Here is a 21,382-nt window from a genome sequence, read left to right on the forward strand (position 1 = left end):
CCAGACTTGATTTAAATACTTCAAGGAATGGAGAATCCAGCCCATCCTTAAAAACTTGTGCCTTACTTCCCATATGAATGTGTCTCACTCCAGCTTCTAGGTGCTGGATGAAAGAGCCCTGTGCCATGACAAATTGCCTCCCGATGTAGGCCCAACATGTCAGCAACAGCAGTGTGCAGGAGGTCAGATTAGGTGATCACAGTAGACCCTTCTGACCTTAAAGGCTGAGTCTATGTCACCTCTTAACCTTCTCTTCTATAAACTAAATAGTTTGTGCTTTTTCAGTGTCTTCCTGTGAGGCAGGTTTTCCAGACCATGAGTTGCTCTTGTGACTTTTTCTGAACCCTTTCCAATTTATCAACATCCTTTTTGAAGTCTGGACACCCCAACTAGACAAGGTATTCAATAATGGTCTCACTGATGCTGTTACTCCCCCTCCCTGCTCCTACTTGATACTACCCTGTTTATATATCCATGATCACATTTGCCCTGTTGGCCACCACATCACACTGGAAGAGCCTGTTTGGTTCAGTGTACAGTAGGGTGGGCTGGATTATATTGTCAGTTGATAGATTATAAACCCAGAAAAACCCACTGTGATGATCTAGTCTGACCTCCTGTATAACACGGGCCATAGGACTCCTCTTGAGTTAATTCCTGTTTGAACTGGAATAGACCTTTTAGCAAAACATCCAATCTTGATTTAGAAATTGCTGTCACAGTCCTGGTAAATTGTTCCCTGGTAAAAACTTGCATCTTATTTCCAATCTGAATTTGTCTAATTTCAGTTTCCAGACACTGCATCATTTTACATGTCTGTCTGCTAGATTGAAGAGCCCTCTACTATCAAATCTCTGTTCCCTATGTAGATATATATAGATTGTCACCTCTTAATTTTCTCTTTGTTAAGGTAAACAGAGACTCAAGGAGCTCAATTGCTATCATCTTACCAGCAGTTTTAGTGATGGCTTTCATTTCTCCAGGACTCTTTATGGCATGGAAGGCCCCAGAGTTTTGAGGTAAGGGAGATGTTTTGTGGGGTGGGGCGGGGCAGGGCAGCAGTACCTGTGCATTGTTTCCTTTCCCCCTCCACTCCACTGTTTAAGGGAAGATGCCTCCCCATGCATTCTGTAAATATACATTGCCCTGAGAAAACAAATCACGGATTTCTGCTCCAGACAGGAAATTGACTAGTGAAGCCCTGGCTACTTCTACCACTCGGCTACATGGACCATATTCTGGACAGCAGTGACTCTCTGAATAGGACTTAGGGTTTGTGGTGGAAACCAGCTGAACATGAGCTCCCAGTACAAGGCTGCGACTAAGAGAGCGAATATGATCCTTGGATATATAAGCAGCGGGATATTGAGTAAGAGCAAGAATGTGGTATTTCTCTCTGAATACAGCATTAGTGAGACCATCACTGGATGCTGTGTCCAGGACTGGTGTTCACACTTCAAATCGGATGGTGACAAATTAGAAAGGGTTTGGAAAAGAGCTACGAGGATGATCTGGAAAGCCTACCTTAAAATGAGAGACTGAAGGAGATTTATCTATTGAATATGTCCAAGAGAAGGCTAAGATTCCCATCTGTAGGCACCTATGTGGGGAGGGGATTTCTGATAGCAGAGGGCTCTTTAATCCATCAGACAAAGGCAGAATGAGATCCAATGGCTGGGAGCTGAAGGAAGAGAATTCAGGGTAGAAATAAGACACAGATTTTAAACAGGAGGGAACATCTCCCCTTGGGATGTGTTGGATTCTAGATTGCAGAGAGTCTGTAAATCATCCTGGAGCGTCTTCCCTGAAAAGCTATGCTCTAGCTCAGCCAGATGCAGGAATCACTGAGATTTTCTAGCCAGGATTATATAGGAAGCCAGACCGGATGGGCCCTTCTGACCTTAACATCTCTGAACAGTATAGTAGTCCCTGGAGATCGGAGCCATGCTGTGCGGGATGCTGTACAAACACAGAGCGAGGGGCAGGCCCTGCCCCAATTTAAGGCCCTGATCCTGCAAGGACTTACACATCTGTGAGTAGTTCATTTTCATTGACTTCAGTGCCTAAAGTTAAGCATGCGTGTAAGTCTTTGCTGGATCAGGACCTCAAGATGAGACAGACAAAGGCTGGGTGGGGAAACAGAGACTAACAGAAGAAAAGAAACTTGCCCATGGCAGGTCAGCAGCAGAGCCAGGAAGAGAACCCAGGAGGCCTGGATTCCAACGTAGTGTTCTGTCCACTAGACCACGCTGCCTCATTTGAATGGAGCAAGGTCATTTTATGCCAGCTGAGGATCTAGCCTCTTGAAGCACACATGAGGGTTTCTTCAGAGACCCTGTTTTGGGGGTTTATAGTATGCTCAGGTAGTCCATTCCATAAAGATCCATCATCTAAGAGTTAGTCACTGGAAGAGACCAGCTTTGGGGCCTGTTACAGGGCTATCATCTAGTCTGACCTCCTGTATATCACAGGCCAGAGAATTTTTCCCAGTTCCACCTGTGTTGAGCCTAATCACTTGTGTTCGGCTAAAGCATTTTCCAAAAAGGTCAGACAACAAGAGATGCAGAATCCACTACTACTGGAGACAACAGGAGATGCAGAATCCACTACTTCCTTTGGGAGTCTGTTCCAGTGGGTAAGGCACACATTTATATCAGTGAGGGTGATTATTTCTTATTGGAATTCAACCGGCTTCCGCTTCCAGCCAGTGGTTCTTGTTCCAGCCAGTGGTTCTTGTTCTGCCCGTCTCTGCTAAAGTAAAGAGTCCTTTAGTACCTGCTATTTTGTCCTGTGAAGGTCCTGCTGCACCATAATCATGTAATCTCTCAATCTTCTTTTTGGATGAGACTGAGTTCATTAAGGCTCTCCCTCAAAGGCCCTCAAATAATTTTTTTCCCTGTCAAACTAACCCAATTACTTTCTTTCATGAGATTACAAGTTTGATATAAGTCTGTGTTGATTTAATATACTTAAACCTCTGTAAGGTATTTGACTAGGTACTGCAGGACACTTTGATTAAGAAACTAGAACAATACAAAATCAACATGGCACACATTAAATGGATTAAAAGTTTGCTTACTGATAGGCCTCAAAATATAATTGTATAGGGGGAAGGTGTGTTTCCAGTGGCCCCTGCAGGGATCGGTTCCTGGCCCTGCACTATAACATTTTTATCAATGACCTCGAAGAGAACATAAAAGCATCACTTATAAAGTCTGCAGATGACGAGGACAGGTCACTGATGCAGAGCGATCTGGATTGCTTGGTCAGCTGAGCACAAGCAAACAATATGCATTTTAATATGGCCAGATATAAAGTCAGACATCTGGGAACAAAGAATATACGCTGTGCTTACGGGATGGGGGACTCTATCCTGAGAAGCAGCGACCCTGAAAAGATTTGGGTGTCATGATGGACAATCCTTCAGACATGAACTCCCAATCCAATGCTGTGCCTAAAAGGGTTAATGTGATCCCTGAATGTATAAATGGGAATATCGAGTTGGAGTAGACTGGTTATATTACCTTTGTATTTGGCACTGGTGCAACTGCTGCTGGAATCTTGTGTCCAGTCCTGGTGCCAACAATTCAGAAAGGATGTTGATAAATTAGCAAAGGTTCAGAGAAGAGCCACAAGAATGAGGAAAGGATTAGAAAACACGCCTTATAGTAACAGACTCCAGGAACTAAATCTAGTGAGCTTAACAAAGAGGGTGACTTAAACACAGTCTATAAGTCCTTAAGTGGGGAACAGAAATTTAATAACAGAGAGCTCTTCAATTTAGCAGAGAAGAGGCAATGACTGGAAACTGCAGTTAGCCTTGTCTATACTGCAGAGTTTTTGTTTGTTTTTGGCCAAAAGGCAGCTTTTGGTGATGAAACAGTACTGCAAGGCCACTTTCGGTAACAAAACTCTTCAGTTTTGGTGACAAAATAAAACCACCTAAACGAGAGTCATATGGCTTTTTATGCAAAAGTATTGTTGCCAAAGTGCCAGTGTAGACACCACGCTTGATTTTTATCACTTTAATTGGCCTCCAGATGGTGTCCCACAATGCCCATCCTGACTGCTCTGGTCAGCAGTTCCAATTCCACTACCCTGCAGCTAGGTAAGCAACTGTCTGCCCCTCCTCCTTTAAAGCCCCCCTGGGAAATTTTGAAATTCCACTTCCTGTTTACTCGGTGTGGAGAGCTCATATCATATCTTCCCAGCTGACCATGGCGGTTCCATGCGGCAAACACTCTCCTGCTTGGACCAATGTGGATCTGCTGGATCTGCTCAGTATTTGGGGAGAGGAGGCTGTGCAGTCACAGCTGCATTCCAGCCATAGGAATTTTGATACCAAGTGGTGGATTTCTCAAAGCTTGTGCGAAAAGGGCTATGCTTTTCGGGACAAGCTGCTGTGCACAGCAAAGGTCAAGGAGCTGAGGCACATGTATCAGAAGGCAAGGGAGGCAAACCATCACTCCGGTGCTGCTGTTTTGATAAGGAGTTGGATGCTATCCTCGGCAGTGACCCCACTTCCCCCACCCAAGAGCCCCATGGATACTTCGATGGGGCTGGAGCTGGCAGAAAGTGGACCTAACCCAGAGAATGAAGTCATTGATGAAGAAGTGGAGGTAGATGAGAATGTGGAGCACACAGTAGGGTCGCCTGGTGGTGCATCCAGTCAGGAGCTATTCTCCACTCCGGAGGTATCTAGCCAGTCTTGGCAGTCACACTGCAGTGAGCAAGAAGCAGGAGCAGAGACTCCGATAGGTGGTTTTGCTTTGTGAAATGCTGAGGTGGGTTGAGGGCATAGAAATGGCTATGTTTCTGTGTGCTGGACATTTCCCTGTGCAGCTATGTACATCGTGATTTCACAGGAATCCTCCAGAGAGATCTCAAGGAAACTTTCCTGGAGGTACTTGGCAATCCTCTGCTGAAGGTTTCTTGGCAGAGCTGCTTTGTTCCTTGCCCCATTGAAGGAAACTTTTCCACGCCGTTCTGCAGACACTTGTGCAGGGACAAAGCGGCACTCAGGTGAGCAGCATAGGGATCGGGGCAGAAGCCACAAGAGTGTAGTAGATGCACCCTTGCTTCCCTGCTTACCCTCAGGAGTGAGATATCTGGTACAACCACCACCTGTGGAAAAGGTTGGGAAAATTTAGAATATTGTTCCTAGTCGACTGTACCACGACCCTTTCATATTGATTTTCTCCCCATGTACAATGCCCCCCGCCCTGAGGTACACTCACCATGCTTGGGGTGTTGGCCGGTGTTCGCCAGCATTTGGTCAGTGAGAAAGCGATTGGTATGTTACTATAGGTGTATTTTACTGTACTGTTTCAATGCTGTGCTCATACTTAATCATGCTTCTGTGTATTGTTCCTTGTGTTTCTGCAGATGTGGCCTTCAGAGGCATCCCCTACACACCGGCAGAGTGCTTCCACCAGATAAGAAAGCATCCAAGATGGAGCAAGGAAGACATGTTCCAGGAGGTGCTGCAATACTCAGATGCAGAAAAGAGGGAACGCAGGCAGTGAAGGGAAATGGAAAGGTTGGACAGAAAAGAAAATGAGGCTTTCATTGGGGATGCAATGGAGAGGATGATTAAAGTTATGGAGAAGCAAACTGAGATGCTACAAAAAGAAAAGGAGTACTTGTGGCACCTTAGAGACTAACCAATTTATTTGAGCATAAGCTTTAGTGAGCTACAGCTCACTTCATCGGATGCATACTGTGGAAAGTACAGAAGATCTTTTTATACACACAAACCATGAAAAAATGGGTGTTTACCACTACAAAAGGTTTTCTCTCCCCCCACCCCACTCTCCTGCTGGTAATAGCTTATCTAAAGTGATCACTTTCCTTACAATGTGTATGATAATCAAGTTGCGCCATTTCCGGCACAAATCCAGGTTTTCTCCCCCCCCCCCCCCCCCCCCACAAACCCACTCTCCTATTGGTAATAGCTTATCTAAAGTGATCACTCTCCTTACAATGTGTATACATTAGATAAGCTATTACCAACAGGAGAGTGGGTTTGTGCGGGGGGTGGGGAGAAAACCTGGATTTGTGCCGGAAATGGCCCAACTTGATTATCATACACATTGTCAGGAGAGTGATCTCTTTAGATAAGCTATTACCAGCAGGAGAGTGGAGTGGGGGGAGAGAAAACTTTTTGTAGTGGTAAACACCCATTTTTTCATGGTTTGTGTGTATAAAAAGATCTTCTGTACTTTCCACAGTATGCATCCGATGAAGTGAGCTGTAGCTCACGAAAGCTTATGCTCAAATAAATTGGTTAGTCTCTAAGGTGCCACAAGTACTCCTTTTCTTTTTGCGAATACAGACTAACACGGCTGTTACTCTGAAACCTGAGATGCTACAGTCCCTCATAATGCTCCAGACTGAGCAGATGCATGCCTGCCCTTCCCTTCAACACATTCAGAACTCTTTCCCATGCCCTGCCCAAACTCCACCCGCAAATTCCTTTCCGCTGTCTGGGACTTCTTCCTTTCCTGTTCACTCCATCTCCACAGACACCTTTTCAGATGATAGCTGGACTTACACACAGCTCTGAAAGTCAGCCCTCCCCTGGTACCTCCTCTCCTCCCAAGCACGTGTGTGTGCTGGCGTAGTTTTTTGTGCAATAAAAGCAAAGTTTTTTGAATGATAAGCACTCTTTGTTTCCTGGAAATTGTGACAGCAGATGGAAGCAACATGTAAACAAGCAATTTAATCGTTTGCTCACATTGAGTCCTAGGCCACAAAAATCACAAGTAGTTTCTTGCAAAACTTGATTTCATTAAGCATTGTAGTCCAGCGCATAGCAACATACGTTACTGGTTCTCATCTTTAGTGTTGTCTCAAAGTCTCCCTGATTTCAGTTGCCTCCCACTGTGCCCCTCTAATAGCCCAGGTATCTGGCTGCTCAAATGCAGCAGCCAGGTGGTCTGCCTCAGCAGTCCACCCATGAGCAAACTTTTCACCCTTACCTTCACAAATATTGTGCAATGTGCAACATGCAGCTATGACCATGGGAATATTATCTTAATTGAGCTCTAACCTGCCATAAAGGCATTGCCAGCATGCCGTTAATCTGCCAAACACACATTCCATGATCATCCTGCCCCTACTCGGCCTATTGTTGAACCGCTCCTTACTGCTATCTAGGTTTCCAGTATAAGGCTTCATGAGCCATGGCATTAAGGGGTACGCCGGGTCTCCTAGGAGCATTATGGGCATTTCAATATCCCCTACTGTAATCTGGCCTGGAAAGAAAGCCCCTGCTTGCAGCTCTCTGTACAGGCTGGTGTTCCTGAAAATAAAAGCGTCATGGAACGCTGGGATGGAAAGCAATGGATGGAAAACAATGCATCACGGGACAATGAGCCCGGACCCATGATGCGCTGCAATCCACTCTGCTTTCCCACAAGACCTAGCAGCAGAAGGTGGAGAGCTGAACTGTGGGATAGCTCCCCACAGTGCATTGCTTTGTCGAAGCTACTGCCCCGAGCGGGGACACGCTTTGCTGACAGAGGAAGAGAAAACATGAACATGAAACAAATTTCTTTTAGCACTTTTTGATCATTGACAAAACTTTTGGTGAAAAAACTCTGCCAGTGTAGACATGGCCTGAGATTGACTAGAAATAAGGTGTGAACTTTTAACAGGTTTCAGAGTAACAGCCGTGTTAGTCTGTATTCGCAAAACAAACAGGAGTACTTGTGGCACCTTAGAGACTAACCAATTTATTTGAGCATAAGCTTTCGTGAGCTACAGCTCACTTCATCAGCTGTAGCTCACGAAAGCTTATGCTCAAATAAATTGGTTAGTCTCTAAGGTGCCACACGTACTCCTTTTCTTTTTGCGAACTTTTAACAGTGAGCTTAATTAACCACTGGGACAATTTCCCAAAGGTCATGATGGATTCTACTCCTTTGGCAGTTTTTAAATCAAGGTAGGATATTTTTCTTAAAGATCTGATCTAGTTCAAACAGGCATTAATTCGAGGCAGCCCTGTGGCCTGTGATACAGAAGGTCAGATGAGATAATTGCAGGGTCTCTTCTGGCATGGCAATCTATGAACATCTCAAATGTCTCCTGGCACCCCCCCCCGCCCCCTGCTGCAGCTCCACCCCCTGCCCTCCTCCCCCAAATCCACCCCACCCCCTGCCCTCCTCCCCCAGCTCCACCCCCACCTGCCCCTCTCCCCCACCTGTCCCCTGCCCCACCCCGACCTCCTCCCCTAGCTCCAACCCCACCTGCCCCTCTCCTCTCACCTGCCTCCTCCCCAGCTCCACCCCCACCTGCCCCTCTGCCCCAGCTCCACCCCCTATCCTCATCCCCACCTGCCCTCCTCCCCTAGCTCCAGCCCCACCTGCCCCTCTCCTCTCACCTGCCTCCTCCCCAGCTCCACCCCCACCTGCCCCTCTGCCCCAGCTCCACCCCCTACCCTCATCCCCACCTGCCCTCCTCCCCTAGCTCCAGCCCCACCTGCCCCCTGCCCCAGCTCCACCCCCTGACCTCCTCCCCTAGCTCCACCCCCTCGGCCCCCACCTGCCCTAGCTCCATCCCCACCGAGGGTACAGGGTGTGTATGTAACCAAGGTTACATGTACACGTCAAGGAGGGGTCAGGTTGCGCGGGCAGGAGCCGTGACTGATTCTCCTGTCCGCCCTGTGAGGCGGTCCTGGCGGAGGGATCCCTCGGCGCCTGCGCTCTCAGCTTTACCTGCCCCCCCCAACTCCGGCGAGTTCCCTCCCGAGGAGGCACATGCGCAGCGTGGGGCGGAATGGTCTACGGGAGGGAGGCGCACGCGCAGAGGGAGTGGTGCTTGCTCCCGCCCCCGGGCTACGTGACTCCGTACGCATGCGCAGAAGCTGAGGGCCGCCGGAAGGTTCCCTGAAACGCATAGCGTGCCCAGACACCCTGTCTCACCTCGCGCATGCGTACGGAGGCGGCGCCGTTCCGTCCCTTCCGCCCCGTGGTGCGGCGCTTGCGCAATGGCCGCGAATAGGCTTCTCACCCCGGCGGAAGGATCGAGAAGTCACCGCTCTTGTTGTCACGTGGTACGACTCATCACTGCGGTGCGGATGTGCCCGGCTGGCGGGGCCGTCGGCGCAGGCGCACTGAGCTGGTTTCGCCGCCGCGCTGCCCCTTCTCCTCTCGGTCCACCCAGGCTCATTGTGCGGAGGGAGCCAGCGAGGAGACCGCTCCGGCCGCGTTCTGCCCGACCGCCCCTCCCCCGCGGCCCGCGCGCGCCGCTCGCCAACGGCAGCTCCGACCGCCTCGCGCCCGCCCTCGCTCGCTCGCGCGCGCGCGCCGGGTGGCTGATTCGCTCGCGCCCGCCCCGCTGGGGTTGACCGGGGCCGCGCCGGCGCCGCCATGTTGAAGCAGCCGCAGCCGCTGCCCCCGCAGCCCCCGCCGGGCGGCCCCGTGCCCCAGGCCGGGCCCCCGCCCGCCCGCAAGGCCCCGCCGCCGGGGGCCGCCCCCAGCCCCAACGGCAGCCTGAGCCCCAGCGGCGGGGCGGGGCGGGCGGCGGCGGCCCCGGGCGGGGGAGGCGGCGGCCCCGGAGGAAGCGGCGGCGGCACCAGGTAACAGCGGGGCTCTGGAGGGAGGGGGTCACCCCTCCTCGTGCGCGGGCCGGGGGGGCTGCCGGGCGGGTCCCGGGACTGCGCGCGCCCGCGGGGGGGGGGCAGCGCGAGCGTGGTGCTGGTTGGCCGGTGCTGCAGCCAATCCCCGCCCGGCGGCGCGAGGGAGAGGGAGACCCCTCCCCAAAGCTCTGGCAGTGCGGGGTTGGGACCCAGGCGTCCGGGCTCCCAGCCCGCCCCCGAGCCGGGGAAGAACCCAGGCGTCCGGGCTCCCAGCCTGGGGAGCCCTGCCGCGAGCGGCAGAGCCTGTGGGGCCCCTCCCGGGCGCGGGGGGCGCGGGCCAGGGCCCGGGGGCGCAGCGGTTCTGTAACTCTCTCTCCCTGTGGTTTGTTTCAGGGGGCAGAGCACAGGGAAGGGGCCTCCCCAGTCTCCAGTAAGTACCTGCGGCTCTGCTAAAGGGGAGGGAGAGAGGGAAACCTCATGCTGGTCTCCCAGGAGGGCCAGGCTGTCTGTTGCACTGACTTCCTGATCAAGAGCCTCTTTTCCTCCGCAGCAGCCAGCGGTGGCTGGGCAGGCCCTTCCTCTTTCTTGAGAACATGGCATGGGCTGGGGATGGCTTGCGCTGGCCTCCGTTAACGCCTCAGACAATATAGTCTCCATTCTGCTCTTCCCACAGGCCTCTGCTGGACTTTCCTGGCATTTCTTACTGTCTGCATCACAGTGCCAATGCAAGTTTAAATGTTTCCCAAAAATGTGTGCTAGAGAAGAGAGGGACCTGACCTGCCACCCAGCACTCTGACCTTTAACTGCTTCCCTGTGGCCCAGATCATAATGAGTGTGTCTCATAGTTTTTTGGTAGCACTAGCTTCCCTTGGATCTCAAGGGACACCAGTGTGACAGGAGTCCGCAGTGAGCCAGCCAGTTCCTTTGGGGCCTGGAGCAAGATGGAGCCAGACGGGTGTCATTCCTCACCCCCTGAGCCAGTCAGTCCAGATTGGAACTAGTGCCCTCTGGAGGGGGAAAGTCCCATATCTCCTGAGCCAATTTCTTCCTCCAACCCAGGGCCAGATTGGAATTCTAGAGGTGAAAGGTCCCATAATTGCCTTCTCAATCCCCAGGGGGTATCTGCTTTTAAATTGGTCCCTCCCCTTCACTCCAAGTATGCAGCTGAACACCTCCCCACTGGCTTCCCATCACTGGGAGGGCGGGGTGTTCGGCTCTGAAAAGCTGCTTTAGAAGAGGTGTTCTGCTTCAGGTTCATGGTCATGATGCCCAAATCTAGTCTGCTCTCCTCCCAAGCCCAAGGATGTGTTCTCTGGTTCCCTGAAGTTGGATCCTCTGCCTTGTGTGTTGGCAGTACCAAATGCTGCAGCCAGAATCTACTCTCAGCAGAGCTGTTGGCTCAGTCCCTGTAGCGGAGCGGGGGGGCGGGGCATGAGGCACAGCTGCATGGGAGTTGCAGTGCTAGTGGGAGTACAGAGTCGCTAGTGGGACTCTGACATCCAGCTGTCTCTCTCTCAGATCCACCTTGGAGGAGGTTTCCCTGCAGTGCTGTCTCTTCCCTCTCACTGGGCCATGTGCTGGGGTTGCTGGGTGAGATTCTCTGGCTTGGGTTACGCAGGAGGCCAGACTGGATCATTCTGGCCTTAAGATCTGTGAATCCTTGGATTGGGTCCTCCTGGAAAAGAGGGGTAGGCTCACTCTGGGCCTGCTGGTGCAGATGGGGTTGGCATGAGCTCAGGGCTCCAAAGTTGGGGGTCATTCAGGACCCAAGCCTGCGTCTCCACACAGCAGCATGTAGCTGGCCCTGGAGTCGTACCCCAAGCATGCCCTGTAACTAGCATCGCAGAGGTGATCGCTGTTAGCACACCACTCATCCTGGTAACTGCCCTGGCTCCTAACACGGGCGCTGAGGGTGGTGCATACAGGGGAAGCCTAGGGGATGAAGGAGGTGTGTTCACTGCTCCTTGTTGATGGGTTCATCTCACTGTGTTAATGACAGGTGTTCGAAGGTGTCTATAACAATTCTCGAATGCTGCATTTCCTGACGGCTGTTGTGGTAAGTCCTGTCAGTTCCTGCTCCAGTGCTGAGGGGGTTGCCTAGCATGGTCCATTCAGGAGCAGGCTGTTGCTAGGGTCTTGGGGGCGGGGAGGAGTTTCTGACTGGGGGGGGTGGGGGGGGTCATACTGTCCCCTCTGTCAGAAACTCCCTGTTCCCAGCATTGGCCTTTGGGTTGGGAACTGGGGGGTGGGGGGGAGGGGTGTGTGTGTCATCCAGCAGGGCATGTCCATGGGAGTCTGGGGAGGGGGGATCTGGGGTATTTTCTGCTGGGGGGTGGGACTGGGCCTGTGGGAAGAGAGAGGAAAGGAGCAGCAGCTGTGTTGGTGGCAGGGGCAGGAGGGATAAGGAGCTGAGGGCCGGGTTGGCACTGCAGATTGCGTGATAATGCTGGCTGCCCCATGCCTGCGCTCATCATCAGAGCGTCGAAGCGCAGCACACAGCATCCAGAAACAGGTGTCTGTGCAGGAGGCCTGAATTCCCCCCACCTATGTGCCACTGTCCTCAGCGGGACTGGGGAGAGGTCACCGGCTGCTGTGTGTGTCCTGTTGTAGAAAGAGACGTTCTTGGGGGTGGTCTTGGAGTTTCACAGCCAAAGGTCTCACCCCATCCCAGTCTGCAAGCTGCCCCTGGGCTCTGGCAGCTCTTGCCCTCACAGTGGGTCACAGTGGTGGGCCCTCAGCTGAGTGGTGTTGCCTGGTTTAGGATAGTACGAGCCTCCGGAGTGCTGGCCATCCGGGAGCAGCCGTGAGTCTAGTAGGACTGTGTGTAACAGGTGCCCATGAGAGAGTGTGCTGTTTCCCAGCGTGATTCACTTCGGGCATCTCCTCTCTTTTCCCAATTCTGGGGGGTGAGCAGGGAGACCCTGGGAGCTGCAGTGGGGGTGGGGATGGTGTGAAGGAGAGACAGGTTGTGCTGTAGTGGAGGGGACCTTGGACCCTGTGGTATGTGCTTCCCCAGCCAGTGCTAAACTCTGGCTCTGTCCCCAGGGCTCCACGTGTGATGTGAAGGTGAAAAATGGCAGCACCTTTGAGGGGATTTTTAAAACCCTCAGCTCTAAGGTAAGCATCTGGGGGGATAGTGAAATGCTGGGGTCCTCATGGCTGGCCAGTCCTCTGGGAAGCAGGAGGCTGACTCTTGGGACAGGGCACACAGTGTCAGAGTTCCGTGGTGAACATCTGGGGTCCCCCCTGGGCAGTGGCAGGGCTGGCTCTTAGGACATGGCTCAGAGCATCTAAGCTCAGTGATTAACATGTTAGTCCTGGTGGAATTCTGCGCCAAAAAAAAATTAAAAATTCTGTGCACAATATTTTAAAATTCTGCATATTTTATTTGTCAAAATAACACAATATAATCAAAATACCTTTCCTATCAACAATACAGACAACAGCAAAAAAGATTCCCCCAGGAGTAAAGAGTTAAAGAAACCCCTACAACAACCCAGTTCCAGATTGGAGGGCTGGAGGGAGCTGTGTCATGCCCCCTTCCCCCCAGAGCCCAGGGGGCGACCCCCAGCCCAGACACCCCTCATGCCAGAGCCCAGCCCGTGGGACACCCCCTAGGCATCCCTCCCCCGAGCCCAGCCATGGGGTAACCCCCAGCCCAGACAGCAGTCCCTCCAGAGCCTTTAGTCCCCCACAACTTCTTTACTGTCTCACCAGGGCACATGGTGTGGTGCAGCCGTGCCCTTCCTCACACGTTGCCGGAGCTGGCTGGGTCGTCCCAGGCACTCTCCAGTCCCTGCAAGAATGGGGATCAAAAAGCGTGCAGCCTCCAGCCCAGCCAGGCTGGGTGCTCCAGTCACTGCAATCTGGGCACTGCAGAGCCCAGTGGCCCGAAATTCTGTGTGGAAAACAGGAAATTCTGTATTCTGCAGTGGTGCAGAATTCCCCCAGAAGTAACCGTGGGATCCTCCATGACAGTGGGAGGCTGGCTCCTGGGACAGGGCACAGAGCATCTGAGCTCTGTGGTGAACATGTGGGGTCCCCCATGGCAGGGGAAGGCCGGTTCTTGGGGCAGGGGCGCATTGTGCAGTAATGGTGGCTGTTTGCAGTTCGAGCTCGCTGTGGATGCGGTGCACAGGAAGACCCCGGATCAGCTGGTGGGACCTAAGCGGGAGGACATCGTGGACACCATGGTCTTCAAGCCCACGGATGTCATGCTGGTGCATTTCCGCAATGTTGATTTCAATTACGCCACCAAAGGTAATGCTGGCCCTCTGGATGGGGCCTGTCCCTGCTTGGGGCTGGGGGGGTCGCCCAGAAGGGGTGGCAGACCTTATGGCCCATTGTCTGCTCCTAGACAAGTTCACGGACTCTGCCATCGCCATGAACTCCAAGGTGAACGGGGAGCACAAAGAGAAGGTGCTGCAGCGCTGGGAAGGAGGGGACAGCAACAGTGATGACTATGACCTGGAGTCTGACATGGTAAGAACCTCGCTCCTCCTTGCATTCAGAGCCTGGGGTGTGGTGGGCAGGGGCTAGGTTGGGGAGAAGGCTCTGGGGTACCCAGATCCCTTCTGCTGCTTGGCGTTCAGCGCTGGGGGCTCTGCAGAGCCTGTATCTAACACTTGACCTTGTTGCAGTCTAATGGCTGGGATCCCAATGAGATGTTCAAGTTTAATGAAGAGAACTATGGAGTGAAGACAACGTACGACAGCAGTTTGTCCTCCTACACGTGAGTGTGGCCCTGGGCTCTGTGTGGGAGGCAGCTGTTGCTCATGGGGAAGAACGTGTGATTCTTGGGTCAGTGCCTTCGTATCAGGCTACAAAGGCCAAAGGGGCTGCCCCTTTTGAGAAGAACTGCAGTACCACACAGGGCTCTGTTGAAAGAACAAGGGTGTCGCTCTCAGCAGTGAGGGAATAGTCAAGCTCAGGCTGGCTTTCATTTAAAGTCACACCTCCGTTGGAAGGAGTTTGTTCACTCTTGTTCCGTGCAAAAAAATAATCCTTTTCCAGCGTGTTTTCTTTGGGGATTTGTCTAGTCCGCCTCTCTGTTTTCCTGGGCCAATGGTTCTCAACCTATTTACCGCTGTGGGCTGTATATGCAGTTGTATGTATGTTGTGGGCCGCATCCACACAATATATATACTACCTATATGGACCTGAGGATGTGAGATGGGCCATATTGTATACCGATTGGGCCACATGTGGCCTGCAGGCCAGGGGTTGAGAAGCACTGCCCTGGGGAGTCGGACACTCTTTCCTTTGTCCTTGTGCGCCTTTCACATAGCAGAAGGGAGAGAGAGAGAGAGATTAGAATAGGAACAGGTGGTTTTAAACCCACAAAAACGGATAGGGGCAGGGGTGTGTGTGTGTGGTGGGAGGGGGTGGCTCAGGTCGGAGGACCTTGGATAGGAGCGTAGGGCAGGCTGGGTGCAAACATAGAAGTTGGAACTACCTCCAACTCCTTTTCTTTAATTGCCTTCATCTGGAGTTGATGTCCCTTTCATGTAGATTTTTTTGGTATAGAATTTCCTAAGAAAATATCCAGATTAAAAACTGTTTGGTAAGAAAATGTGTCTGGATGCATCTGAACCACAAAAGTGACAAGTGTTTGTGTGCACGTCCCTGCAGAGCCCAGCCTCGCTCCCTGTGCATCTGCGTGTGGTTGGGGTGCAGCTCTCCAGCATCCCAAACAGACAAGTGCTGTGTAGCTCTTGGTTCTGGAACTGCTCAGTGTGGTTCTGGGTGAAAGCAGCTCCTTGCTCATGCTTGCTTTTCATTGTTTAAAGCCTGTCAGTCTTCAGTTCCGAATTGCCCCAAGGCTGGCTTCTGCTCCCAAGTATCTGCTTCCTCCCCTGTCCGGTGGCTGCACCACTGCTACTCATGCCAAGCCAGGAGATTGCTTTTTCCACTTTGACAGCATGCAGGGTGATTTTCATCCTCCTTGTACTCAGATGGGCAAACCAATTCCAGAAACAGGCTTCCTTCAGTGGAGACCAGAGCAGCAATTGCCACCCAAAAGGGGGGGCTTCAGACAGCTCTGAGCCACAATGGCATCCTGCACTGCTGTTGAGAGGGTCAGCTGGCACTGAGGCCTGTCTCTGTCTGTCCCTGTCCTAGCGTTCCTCTAGAGAAAGATAACTCGGAGGAGTTCCGGCAGCGGGAAGCCCGGGCGGCCCAGTTGGCCCGGGAGATTGAGTCGAGTCCCCAGTACCGCCTGCGCATTGCCATGGAGAATGACGACGGACGGACGGAGGAGGAGAAGCACAGCTCTGTGCAGAGGCAGGTGTCCGGCAGGGACAGCCCCATCTTGGCCTCCAGGTGAGAGAGGTGTATGCACATGTGGGGTGGGGTGGGGAGGGTGTGGGAGCCGACGTAACACCTCTCCTGTCTGTGTCTGCAGGGAGGGCAAGTATGTCCCGCTGCCACAGCGCGTCAGAGAGGGCTCACGAGGAGGCGTCCGGTGCAGCAGCTCTCGGGGTGGGAGGCCAGGGGTGGGGTCCATGCCTCCTCGGGGCAGTGCGCACCATCCGGACAGCAACTCTAGTCCCGTCCCAGAGCAACGAGGGATCAATGGAGGTGAGATCCGGGGACCCATCTGAGAGGTTTCCTGGCGTGGGCTCCAGCAATGCCTGAGGCTGGTCTCCAGTGCCCTCCAGCCCAGAGTTCGCACACCGCTCTCTGGGAAGGCCAGGGACTATGTCCAAGCTGCTGCACCTGCCCTGTAACGCCCTCCTATGCTTGCTTGCTTTCCAGGACCCTCCCGAATGTCTCCGAAGTCCCAGCGTCCCATCCGGGGTGCCAAGACCATGTCTTCCCCGTCAAGCCGCCCTGTGGAGGTCTCGGCAGCTCCACCTGCAGGTAGGGGATCTTTCTGCAGGGCCTCGCCTATGCTCTGATGGCTAGAGAGGGGTCTGCAGCTGGAACATTCGCCCCAGTCACTGTTAGCCTGGTGGGCAGGAGGAGTGGCTGAGGGTTAACCTGCAGGGCCCTGTTGGAGCCGAGGGTGGTGGTTTATAGAGTCTGAGAGCCCTAGTTTGTGTAGCTGTCCCTGTGTCTCTCGTTGTGTATTGGGGGGATCAGGACCTATGTTCTCACCCCATCTCTAACCTTTCTTCCTGCAGTGGGCCGCATGTACCCTCCTCGCTCTCCCAAGTCTGCCTCAGCCACTCCAGTCTCTTCCCAGGATTCTTTGGTGGGATCCGCCGTGCCAGCAGCACCCGCATCCCCGTCGGAAGCCAGAACTGGCCTGGAGTCGAGTGTTTCCCCAAACCCCCCTTCTCCCAAAGTAGCAGCCCCCGTGCCAGCCACTGCTGTTGAGGGTAAGGCCCAGGGAGCAGCGTGGGGTTTCTGGGGACTGTTGTGGCAGCTGTGAGGAGATGGGCCTGGGGAGCCGTGCTGTGGAGCAGGGGTTGGGTGGGGGCAGGGTGGTGTAATGTGTTAAGGGATTCATAGAATATCAGGGTTGGAAGGGACCTCGGGAGGTCATCTAGTCCAACCTCCTGCTCAAAGCAGGACCAATCCACAATTTTTGCCCCAGCTCCCTAAATGGCCCCCTCAAGGATTGAACTCACAACCCTGGGTTTAGCAGGCCAATGCTCAAACCACTGAGCTATCCCTCATTTTCCTCTCCCAGGGAAGGAGGCTCCCACATCTGTGGCTAAAGATCCTGGCAGAACCTTGGAAGTGACCGGACCGTGTGAGCTCAACAAGGCAACCAATAAAGGTATGTGAGTTTAGGAGTCAGCACTGACAGGTCCGGGCCCCCAGCCACCCTGTGAAGCCTCTGAACCTGGTGTGTACCCCTGAGGGAGACCGTTCCAAGTTTCCGCTTCCCAAGCGAAGGGACCTGGGGAAGGAATGCAGGGGCCTGCATCCTCCTGTTGGGGGTGTCTTCTGTGACCTGTGTCTCCCATGGAAGCATAATCCATCTGTGTTGGCAGAGCTTCAGTGATGCTGCAGGGTGGGTAGTGGGGGGTTGCCCTGTGCCTGGGGGCACCCTGAGGCTGCAGCAGCCCCTCAGCTCACTCTGTGCTGTTCTCCACAGCAGGGCTGCAGAATGAGCAGAAGCGGACCCAGCTGGAGGAGCTGCGCAAGTTTGGGGCCCAGTTCAAGGTAAGGCCCGGTGACCGCAGGGAGGCCGGGGGGAGTGGGCGTGTCTGGGCTGGGCTTACCACCAGTATCTGGCTCCCCCACAGCTCCAGCCGAGCAGTTCCCCAGAGACCAGCCTGGAGTCCTTCAGTGCCAGGCCCAAGGAGCCTCTGGAGGGCAAGGAGAAGGCCCTTGAGCCGGGCATCTGCGAGGGGCCCGAGGAGACACCCGCTGTGAGCATGGTGCCAAAGCCCAGCGGGACCAGCCTGGAGCTGCTGCCGGAGAGTGGCAAAGAGGAGAAGGGGCTGTGTGAGGTGGCCGAGCAGCAGGTGGCCAGCCCCCCGGGCAAGGGCGAGCCCGAGGACAAAGAAGAGGGGCCTGTGTCCGAGTGAGTCTGCAGTGGAGGGCCTGGGGGGCTCTCACTTGGGGGCGGGTTGGATGGGGACGCTGAGCTTTCCAGGGTTTTTAACCCTGATTTGTCCTGCGTTGGTTTCAGGCAAGTGAAGAAATCGACTCTGAATCCCAATGCCAAGGAGTTCAACCCCTCGAAAACACTGCTCTCCGTGGTGAGTGGTCTGGGCTGGGAGGAGTGGGAGCCCCATTGGCTCCAGCGGCTGCTGATCCTCCCCATTGCTGGTGGGGATCTGGCTGGGCCCCATGCTCAGCTGCTCTGTCTCTGCTTCCAGAACAAGTCAACGAGCACCCCCACGTCACCGGGCCCTCGTGCCCATTCCACTCCCTCCATCCCAGTGATCACAGCCGGCCAGACGGGCATGTACAGCCCCCAGTATATTTCCTACATACCTCAGATCCACATGAGCCCTGCTGTCCAGGTGAGCCCCACCCCACTGCTGTACTGGGGGGAGGAGTTGGGGAAGCTGCAGGGGTGTGGGGGGAGCAGGGCCTGTCCAGAGGGGTTCGGGGGGAGCTGCAGGGATGGGGGATGAGGGAGCAGGGTCTGTTGGGGCGGGAGCTGCAGGGGTGGGGGAGCAGGGCCTGTCCAGAGCGGGGGCAACTGGGAAGGGTGTGGGGGATGGGGTGGGAGCAGGGCCTATCCAGAGTATGGCGGGGGGCTGCTGAGGGTGGGTAAATGTGTTTGGGGCTAGGGGTCCCTGTCCTCTGGGGGGAGCTCTCCTTGTTCTCAGGTAATCACCCTGCTGCTGCTCTCTCGTTGCAGGCGCCCCAGATGTACCCCTACCCTGTCTCCAGCTCTGTGCCTGGCCAGCAGGGCAAGTACCGAGGGGCCAAAGGTGAGCCTGGCGTTTCCCAGTGTGGCATAGCAAGTCTGGCACCAGCTGCGCTGATGGGAGGGGAGCTAGCTAAAGCATGGGCAGAGCTCCCCTCCCTGGTGGCTGGGCCAAAGGGCAAGATTGGGATGGGTGGGGCTAGCCTGGAGCCCCTCCCAGGGCAGCAGATGCTGATCCACTGGAGTGATGGGATGTCTGGGGAGAGGTGGCAGCAGAGACCATCGTGTGGGGCTGGAGGGGAGGGTCCCTCATCATGGGGTTGAGGCCATATGCTCCGTTTTGAGCAGCTGGCTCCTTTTCCCACAGGTTCCCTCCCACCCCAGCGCTCGGACCAGCATCAGCCAACATCCGCCCCCCCCATTATGCAGGCGGCAGCGGCAGCAGGGCCCCCCCTGGTAGCAGCTACGCCCTACTCCTCCTATATTTCCTATAACCCCCAGCAGTTCACGGGGCAACCCACCATGATGCAGCCTATGGCGCACTACCCTTCTCAGGTAAGGACCTCGGGGAGGGGAGGGAGGAGCATGGCAGAGCATGGGGGTGAAGTGAGAAAGGCCCTTCTGTCCCATTGCAGCCTCGGTGGGGCCAACTCGGGGCAGAGGGGTGAGTGTGTGGGGATGGTCTGTCTAACAGCCATGGGGCCCGGCCCTTCCAGCCTTTGGGGACAGAGAGGTGTACTGGGGGTGGTGAGGGGTGAGCATGCAGGGATGGTGCCTCTAACAGCCGTGAGGTATGGTTCTTCCCTTGCAGCCTGTATTCGCCCCCATGCTGCAGAGCAACCCCCGCATGATGACATCTGGCAGCCACCCCCAGGCCATTGTGTCGTCCTCCACGCCCCAGTACCCTCCCTCGGAGCAGCCCACGCCCCAGACGCTCTATGGTGAGTCTGTAGGCTGGGGCCGGGGAGCCCCGGGGGCTGGGACCAGTTCTGCTGCTCTGGGTCTGACTGGGTGTCTCTCTCCAGCTACAGTTCATCAGTCTTATCCCCACCATGCAACACAGCTGCACCCCCACCAGCCTCAGCCAGCCACCACCCCGACAGGGAACCAACAGCAGGCCCAGCATGCTGCCCCCAGCCCCGTACAGGTGAGGGGGGACCTCCCCCAGGGCTGAGGGGGAGGGTAGTGGGGGGGGGAGGGTTTGACCCCCTGACCCTGCTCACTACATTCCTGTGTCCTGGCGCAGCACCAGGCTGGGCAGCCGCCCCACCTGGCCAGTGCCCAGCAGCAGCAGAACCTGTACCACACAGCCACGCTGACGGCCACGCCACCCTCCATCACGCCAGGGCCCAGCGCCCAGTCCCCCCAGAGCAGCTTCCCCCAGCAGGCTGTCTACGCCATCCACGCCCACCAGCAGCTGCAACACAGCTACACCAACATGGCCCATGTCACCCAGGTAGGTGGTAGGGCAGCAGGGCTGCGGGCACTGCGCGGGCCCCACCCGCCAACGCTCATCCCCCTGCTCTCCCCTCCCACAGGCCCATGTCCAGACTGGAATAACAGCAGCACCGCCCCCTCACCCTGGGGCGCCTCATCCCCCCCAGGTCATGCTGCTCCACCCCTCGCAGACCCATGGGGGGCCCCCCCAAGGCGGCGTGCCACAGAGCGGGGTGCCCACCCTCTCAGCCTCCACACCATCTCCATACACCTATATAGGACACCATCAAGGTCAGTGCTGGGGGTGGGGGGATGTCTCAGAGGCTCAGGACTGGTGGGTGTGTGTGATGGGTCAGGCTGGTACCAGAGTAACCCCCCACCCTCCATGCTGGCAGGGTGTTGAGGGGCTACCATTCCTTCCCTGAGCTGGGGGGGCGGGCCCGTGGCAGCTCTGAGAGATGATGGAGGGTCCAATGAGCGGAACAGGCCTGCAGTGCTCATTGCCCCAGGAGATGGGTGTGGTGAAGGGCATAGATGTAGCAGTGTGAGGGGAGAGGATAGGGCCTGTTTGGCTGCAGGAGGAAGGAGAGGTGTTGTGGGCTTGTTTTTCCCATCTCCCTAATCCTGGGGCAGGGCCCATGAGGGGGGCTCGGGGTGGAGTGGGGTGGAATAGGCCACCTGGGTGGGTAGGTGGGCAGGCAGGTGGGCTGCTGCCCTGTCTCCCTGCTGGGGGTCCTGTCCTGCTTTGCTCACTAACAATCTCTGCTCTCTTTCTAGTTCAGTCTCACCCATCCCAGCAGCTCCCATTCCACCCCCCTGGAAATTGAAGCCTCGATTCCTGACTGTGAACTGAACTCCCAGCGCCGGCCCCTGCCCGGGATCCGGTTTGCTCCTTCTGCCCCCTTGTATGTGCCCCGGCCTGGCAGCTGGGCCCTGAGGTGGAGCACCCAGCCTGCCCCTTACGGTGCCACAGCTGGGGGCGGGGCTTTACCAAGCACCTTTTTTGTTGGTTTGCAGAGCGCACAGCGGCAAGAGCCACCTGCCCCTGGCTTCTGGAGCCGCCATGGTTTTATTTTCTATTATTTATA

At 55.0% G+C, this 21,382-nt stretch overlaps 1 protein-coding gene across 4 annotated transcripts; it reads left to right on the top strand.

The window, feature by feature from the left end:
• The first annotated feature begins 9,371 nt into the window (after positions 1–9,371).
• On the top strand, positions 9,372–21,286 carry ATXN2L (ataxin 2 like). Of its 4 annotated transcripts, none has more exons than XM_074954172.1 (24): positions 9,372–9,580; positions 9,974–10,010; positions 11,099–11,170; positions 11,580–11,636; positions 12,626–12,697; positions 13,690–13,840; positions 13,938–14,062; positions 14,221–14,312; positions 15,701–15,901; positions 15,984–16,159; positions 16,337–16,441; positions 16,705–16,902; positions 17,217–17,306; positions 17,628–17,695; positions 17,779–18,059; positions 18,168–18,237; positions 18,358–18,504; positions 18,849–18,921; positions 19,225–19,412; positions 19,669–19,798; positions 19,883–20,004; positions 20,104–20,313; positions 20,396–20,585; positions 21,077–21,286. In XM_074954172.1, exons 1-24 carry the CDS (start codon positions 9,372–9,374, stop codon positions 21,145–21,147), a joined length of 3,135 nt encoding a protein of 1,044 aa, XP_074810273.1. In that variant the 3' UTR covers positions 21,148–21,286. The 4 variants fall into 4 exon arrangements, with proteins under 4 accessions (XP_074810273.1, XP_074810274.1, XP_074810276.1 ...); XM_074954173.1 differs by having other exon boundaries at positions 21,072–21,265; XM_074954174.1 differs by having other exon boundaries at positions 9,564–9,580; positions 17,631–17,695.
• Positions 21,287–21,382: the final 96 nt, after the last annotated feature.

The sequence above is a fragment of the Natator depressus genome, chromosome 6 (assembly GCF_965152275.1).
Source record: "Natator depressus isolate rNatDep1 chromosome 6, rNatDep2.hap1, whole genome shotgun sequence".
Lineage (NCBI taxonomy): Eukaryota > Metazoa > Chordata > Testudines > Cheloniidae > Natator > Natator depressus.